The following is a 7753-nucleotide window of genomic DNA, read 5'->3' on the forward strand; positions in this document are numbered from 1 at the left end:
CCATCTAAGATAGAGCTTGAGGGCTGGCCATGCCTGCCTTGTAGATCATAGAAGAACCCCTTCTTTATACCAGTCCATTGGTCAAAACAGTTTCTATTTCCCAATAAAACATTTCACCATGGATTTAATTTTTTTTTTTTGCTTATTTGCATGGGATGAATCTCTCAGCTTAGCCACGTCACCTAAGCATAACTAGAAAAGTCATTGAGCAGTAAAGATAATATTGTCAATTTGGGTTAAAGGAACTGTTTTCATTTTGGTTTTAAAGGGCTTAAAGTTCAAGAGGTTGCTCCGTGCTTTTCCAGTGTCTTGAAAGGATGCACTGTGAGTGAAGGGCAAGACTTTGTGCTGCAGTGCTGTGTAGGAGGTGTACCTGTGCCTCAGCTCACGTGGCTTCTCAATGGTAAGGAATCCCCTGCTCTGCACAGACACATCCACAGTCACAAACTCCCCTCTGATGCATGCATAGCAACGCTGTGAATGCTGCACAAAGCACGCCAAATCACCATAGTACAATCTACTAGAATACTTGAAGAAAATCTGTTTCTATGCGCATAATATGTACACAAGGGTGGTTTTCTTGTTTTCTGTCTTACTGCGTTTTGCCAGTGTGTCCAGCAGGGGGCTCTGGTGACAAGGTTGCATGCAGATTGGTTTCCTTAAACACAGCTTTTCACCAGGCTGCAAGTCTGTGTTGCTGTAGTATGCTGAATCCTGTGCTACCCCATCTCCTTTGGCACTAACCTCTGCTCTGAGCGGTTGGCATTCTGATCCTGCAGGGGTAATAAATTCTAAGCAAAATAAGTGCAGTATATCACTCTTTACAGTAGGAAGGAAACCCAGGCCCAATTCCACCCTTCCATCAGCTGATTGAAATTGTAACGCTTGGCCAAAGCTGAGTAAAAAAGGAGGATAATTAAATTATTTTTTACTTTCATCAGACTGTATAGTCTCCTACCCTGCTTTGATTAAACAATTGAACATGCAGTTTTCCTTAACGGTCCCCTCTTAATGTTGGGATTGGGATAAAACATCAGTGTTTTGCTTAGATTCCAAATGATTTCAGAGATCCAGGAACTACATGCTGTGACTAAAGGCTCTTTCCATTTAGAGCCATATCTATTAAACACTAGCCAGATTAATTCAGCTTAACCCCTGATCACCTCTGTTACTCCTGAAGTGCAATTGATTTTTTGCAGACACACTCAGGCTATCTATCTTTGTGTGCATATGGTGTGTGTGATTTAAAGACAAAAGATAGTGTATTTTGCCATAAAGATGTTTTCTCCAGGATTGTTTTAAAATTAATTATTTGCATATGATCTCTGTTTTTCTTTAGCTATTCAGAGTAAAAGGGATAACTCAAAAAGGTGACAGGAAAAAGGAACCATGACCTTGAGAGGAGTATGTTCCCACAGCCTGGTCTGTTCCCCTTCCCAATAGCTCCATGTGTAGAATAGAAAGGCCACCACTTTATTTACAGTATGAAACATGTGAGTAAAGGCTCTGACACTGTCCCTTTGGAAATAATTTGTTTCTCTGTTTGAAGGCTACTCTGCAGTTCCTCCTTTGCAGACATGAGTAGAATCGCTGTTTTGCTATGCAAGAATCATGTCTTGCAGCACAGAAGGAGCAACTCTGACCCAGAGGCTCAGTCATTTAATCTTCATGTTTCAAGGATATGCCTGTTCACAAAGAGTTCCCTTAGGCATTGAATGATGTGGTTATACCCAGTTGTCTACAGAGCATTTTCCTGTCTCCAATGACTTTCTGTATTACAGTTCACCAGGCATAGATACAGCATCTTCATTGATGCAACCATGCTCTGCTTTGCTAACCAGAAAGCCGTTGTCTCCTCAAAAATACAGCCTAGAGATCCATAAGCAACATGTTTCTGCAGGCCTCTAGTATGCACTGTGCCCCTCTGCCTTTTTTTCAGGATGTTTGTTCTGCATTGACCTTTCTTCTCACTAATCTCAAGGGTCTGCCCTGGTTTGGGTATAACCATGTTACATTGCATCCAAGCTTCCAAGTGCAATTGGATCAATATCACAAGGAGCCCCAAGCAGGTGGGGTTTTTTTCAGATAGCAGGAGTTCAAACCAGTACGGTTCTGTAAGTGAAAGCCAGTGTGTTAACTCTGCTTTTAAGCCAAAAGGCAGTGGTGAGTCTGAGTAACAGAAGCACAAGAAACTATCATAGTAATAAAAATTAGGGACATCATATATTATTCTAAAGACATAACCCACTACTTTCATTCCAGACTCCTAAAACATGCCACTACAGTTTAATGCTTTTCTGTCTTGCATCTCATTGTGATACAGAACTGTTTATATAGCATTTTTGTACAGACTTGAATGGATTATAAACAGTAGTTTAATGCTGATAATTCCATGTACATTCCTAGGGTCATTATTTTACCTAAGAATCAAAATGGGTATTGTGATATCCATTTGAATGTGAACACTTCCTTCCTGTCGAGCTAGCTAGATACTACAAACTTCTCGTGTTTATAACCATTACCAAATAAAGGAGAAAGTTGTGTTTCTGGTCCTGAAATATTGCTCCAAACAGACATAACAATGCTTCTGGCAAAATGACATGATGGACTCTTTTTCATTAACTGGTCATATGAAGAAAACTGTATATTCACAGTATATAATTTGAGGCAGGCAGACTTACTTTGTTTTTTAGAAAGATATGTTACAATCTGCTGTCCATGCTTGGAATATAAAGCTTTTTAAGTTCACAACTGATAGGCTGTGGCACAGAAAAAAGCAGTCCACTGAGAGAAATCACACTTCTGTTCAAAATATAGGAATTTTGCAGAACTCCGTAGACATAAAAATCATATGTGACAGGATGTATAAAGTTAACGAGAAAACATCAAATGTGAAATGTCTCCCAAGCATGACAATGATAACAAACTAGAATTAATTTTTGAAAAGAGTAGTGAAAAAGTGTGTACATCTTGATGAAATAATGGATGTAAAGACCAAGTTAACAAATCGTGAGAAACATGAACAGAAGGCTGCTTTGAGAAACAAACAAACAAAAACGGTAGGAAAAAAGCAGAACAGTCTCACTCCTAGGCTGGCCAGCCCTTGATACTGAACAGCCTGTATGATGTCCAATCTGCCTTCCTGCGATCTCCCAGAAATCCACACCACCTGAGCACTAAAAGACTTCCAATTACTTCTTGTGCGATGTTACATGCAACTACTGCTTCAGATGTTGGGCATTTTTTGCCAGCTATGGCTACGTATGAATTTAAAACATTTTCCAAGCCATTATATAGATGGACCTCTCTTTCAGGTCGACCAAGACAAAAAACAGCTGTTGTTTGCTGTGCATTGTCTAGAATTACTTCTTAGCATCTGTGATGATGAGTAGTTTTTTCGTATTTGTGGAGACTGCACAAATAAGAGCTACCTGACTGAACTATGGATTTTATTTGAGCTCTTACGCTTCTCTGCAGCACTGCCATCTTCAGTTTCTTTCTTACACTTTTTCCCTATTTTAACAATTTAAAGCTTTTTTCCAACTTTTTCAAGATGTTTATTTTTTCCTGTTACTCTCACTCTGCCCTTTATTTTAAGTTTCTTTCTGAATTTTCACTAATTTACTGGCAAATTCCCCAACAGTGCACTCCTTGTGGTTTAGTTCTGGCCTCGCCAAATCCTTATAAAGAACTTGTTGCACATGCTCTCTGTGACATACTTTAGTATTTAACTTTAGCTTCTTTAAACACTTTAAACACTTCTTTAAATACTTTATTGGTAACTTCTTTTTAAACTGCAGGAATAAGGCCTGTATGACTGTGTTTTAAATATCTTCCTTTTCATATTGCATTCTCTGCGTTTTGATTTGGGTTTTTTTTTCCCCCAGTGTTGAATTGAATCTCTTTCTGCTGAATTTAAAAACAATATGACGATGACTTTAGCATAACAATTCTCTGAGTAGTGTTTGGTTTTAGGATAGCTTTCTGATCTGTCCAGAAAGCTTTTGATAAATGGGCCAGGGGAAAATTTCCTTTCTTCTGGCATAACATGCCAGTGGAAAGGTATTTTTTGTTATTGTTCCTGCTGCCAAGCTGTCATGGAAATTTGACTGTTCTGCCTCTGGAGAAGGGAACATTTCACTACTGGGAGAGTTGTTTTTATTAGATCAAAATATAAGTACAATGGACATAACTTAGAATCTTGCTGGAGGTTATTCCTCAGGGCTGCTATACTTACATTTATTTTCTGGGGTCTGATGAAAAGGCTGTTCTGCAAGTGAATTCAATGTTCTGGGAATAGTGCTAAAAACAGTCAGTTTTGTTGGGAGATGGAGTGAAAAAGAAGACAAAGTTTGAGGATGAAGACCAAATTTCCCATCTAGAACACTTACCCTATAAATTTGCTTATTTACAACAGAAATAAAAATTCACTGTTCTGTTTTTGATGATGCAGCTTTTATCCTGAGCGTGTTTCTGATATGGTTATCATCCTAGTGTCGTTAGGCACCACTAATAGTTTCAATGTCAGAATCCTAGACAGGATCCCTGTCAGGTCAGGTATTCTACAGTCAGACCAGGAAGGCTGCTCAGTGCCCTGTGTCCTCCTACAGAAAGTTTTGTTTGCTTGGGCTTCAGCTCCACATGTACGTATTTGAATGTAGTATTACTCCTGCATGCAAAAAATATGTGATTGGACCTAATAGTTAGAACAGTTTGTGAGTGAGTGAGTGAAAAGGAGCTCAAAGAAGCCAGTCATGAGAACATGTGACCCGTGAAGGTAGAGAGAGTTTCTTCTAAAATGGTAATCTCCTGGGCAGTTAATTCAGTGTTCACCCCAGTTTTTCATGCGGTAGCAAATTTGCGAGCTTAACAAACAGATGACTTCTAAGGCAAGTAAGGGAACAAGATAATTACCACAATTTATAATATATCTCAGTATTGGATCATGCTGATTTTGGCACATATATGTATAGCAGAATGAAACTTTGTATGCAGACAGACAGATAATGACTGCCTTCTGAGTTTGCTAGTCTTTAAAATCAGAGATGAGAGAAAAATTTGTCCCATCATTTAATTTAACTTGCTCATAGTGCAGTGCTGGTTCTTAGAAACCTCAGAGCTTTTGTCCTAATCTTTTAAAATTAATTTCTTTTCACAGCATAATGTTTATGCACAAATATCAGGCCCTCTTAAGCACTGCATACACTGGGATGGCAACCAATGATGAGTCAGTAGTGGAAACTATTTAATATTGGGAAAACAGATTGCAGAAGCATTTCAGAAAGTAAGACTTAGATTGATGGCAGTTCCTGAAACAATAGAAAGGCAACTTTAACCAGTCTGCACTAACATTTAAGCATGTTCCAAACCAATTCAGAGAACCAGTTTCTTAAAATTAACTTCTTTAATAGTCACGTCACCACAGATCAGACTGCACCTGCCTGTTACCACACTACACATACTGTAATGTAGACTGGCTGCCTGTATAAATCAGCCTCTTGGCTCTATGGTAGATTTTGCTGTCTCTCTTGCAATGTTTTTGATGACAAAGTACTTGATGGAAGACTTCAAGTGCTTCTCCATGCCAACAGGTTTTGCGCATCTAGACAATAACACTGATATCTAGTTTCAGGCAAAATACAAGATGGAGGCAATGTCTTAAGCAAACACACAGGACATGTCTATCTGAAAGAGAATTTGTTCAAAATACAAAGATAAACCTTTCTCTTCTTGCTGTTACTCAAAGGAGTACCCAGTGAACCTAAGGGTGAGATATGTCTGACAACCATATTCTGCTTTGTGCTGGAGATGCTGCTGTCTCTAGTCACCAGAGAGCAGAGGCTGTGCACCAGAGAGTGGGATTTGGCACTGCACTCTAACTTAGTACTGGCCGGTGTTAGGCATCCAGATTTCACTGAAAACAGGAGGTGTTTTTGAAACTTGTGGCCGATGTATTAAGACAGTTCTCTTCCTTTCTGTTGGCAGACCAACCAATTCAGTATGCACATTCCACTTTTGAAGATGGAGTTGCAAAATTGACTGTCCAAGACGCCCTACCAGAAGATGATGGCATTTATACCTGTCTGGCTGAAAACAACATGGGACAGGCATCTTGCAGTGCTCAGGTCACAGTCAAAGGTGAATGTCTCAGCCTGTTGTGATTACTGCAACAATATCAGCTGTAATATTAAAAAAACCCCTTGGATCCTTAACAGAGGTTGTTGTAAGTGCATTCCATGTTCTTTCTAAGCTGCTGTGAGCTGGGTACATTTTCTCTCCCTTGGTGGTGTGTGGAACTTAAGTGGACTGTGAAATGTAAAGTAATACGCATGTTTCAGAAAAAGTTATTAATGCTCTGACCTGACCAAGAAGGGCTTAGTGTGGTATAGAGCAGTGAGGCTACATTTTGGAAGAGGTAGGAAAATGTGTAGGAAAGGACTGTCACTGCTGAAAGAAAGATGAGTGCTGTACCAACAGCATCACCCACGAGGCAGAAACTGTTACGGTGAGGAGGCAGATGCTACTGCTTTCTCTTGAACGGCAGGGCACAGAGACCAGTGCCAGGGATTGCGATTATGATAGAAAACACCGGTGTTCTTGTTCTGCTACCAGGATTTACCAGAGAGAATTCTGAAGAGTTATGTATCAGTTAACTGGGAGCAGTATATCTCTAAATAAGCAGAGTTTTGGTAGTGAAAGTACCAGAAGAAGGTTGTAGTAAGCAATTGAGGTGATCTGTTGCTTCTGAAATCTGAGAACACCCTCTTTGCAAATATAACAAACCTGATACCCTCAGTGCTGATTTGACATAGCTGATTTGTCCTTGAATGCTATAATTCTGCATGGGATCTGAACAAACACGGTCTAAAAGACCAGAGATCGCAAAGAAAACAAGAGATGACAGAAACCCATGGGTAAATTGAACAGTGAGGTAGCATCAATTAGCATTATGGTCTTTATTCTTATAATCTAACCTGGCATCAATTTATGCAGTTTTTGTGTTTTATGGCTGCAGATGATAAGCCCCCTCTCTCTAAAATCCCCTTCACTCAGATCCCCCCCCTACAATAAAGCCTGTGTTTGGTTTTTGCCATCTGCAAATAATTTTTTCCCAAAATTATAGCAGTTTGGCACTGCCTGCCCAACAGACTGCTGAGTGACAGATGCCAAGGGAACTGTTTCATTTGTGTAGGATCAAATAATACCTGCCCCAAATTTGTATCTGCATCTTGGTGGGAAACATACCCTGATCCCTGGGATCCCAAGATTTGTCTTGGTTTGCCAGTGTTCTGTGGTGTTTGCCTGCAGCACCTCAGTGATTTGCCTGCCCCTATTCTGTCTGTACAAATCCACTTAAAACCCTAGACAAGCTTAGAATGAAAACAAAGTAATTCTGATAAACCTATGACTTAATTTCTTGATGACTGAATTGGAAATGCAGTTTTCTTCTCCTCACCCTCCCTCTCTTCCCACCCCCACCCTGAAAAAAAGTTGGAAAACACTGATTTAAAATAAGCCTGAAACTAATCTGTTCTCAAAGCTGTCATTTATAATTTCTCTGAAGCATTTCATCTGCATTAGGTTAGGGCCAATCAAGAGCACTGCACCTCAAGGGAGCTGCCTTTGCCGTGGGACCTGCTGATTCTTCACTGGGACACAGAAACCAAAAAGACAGCCCCTCTCTTACTAACCATTTCTGAGTTATTTTAGGGTTGACACACAATGCTAACACTGGAGCAATACTGATCGAGTC

At 39.8% G+C, this 7753-nt stretch overlaps 1 protein-coding gene across 1 annotated transcript in view; it reads left to right on the forward strand.

Moving 5' to 3' along the window:
- The window catches only part of LOC104544526 (myosin light chain kinase, smooth muscle), a gene marked incomplete at its 3' end in the record, with an annotated part of 105792 nt that overhangs the window by 42043 nt on the left and 55996 nt on the right, over positions 1-7753 (forward strand). The window contains exons 9-10 of the mRNA XM_010189425.1: positions 269-403; positions 5986-6138. Coding sequence (XP_010187727.1) covers positions 269-403; positions 5986-6138 — 288 coding nt within the window. The remainder of the gene's footprint in view (positions 1-268; positions 404-5985; positions 6139-7753) is intronic.

This window comes from Mesitornis unicolor, unplaced genomic scaffold, assembly GCF_000695765.1.
Source record: "Mesitornis unicolor isolate BGI_N332 unplaced genomic scaffold, ASM69576v1 scaffold50487, whole genome shotgun sequence".
NCBI classification, from domain to species: domain Eukaryota; kingdom Metazoa; phylum Chordata; class Aves; order Mesitornithiformes; family Mesitornithidae; genus Mesitornis; species Mesitornis unicolor.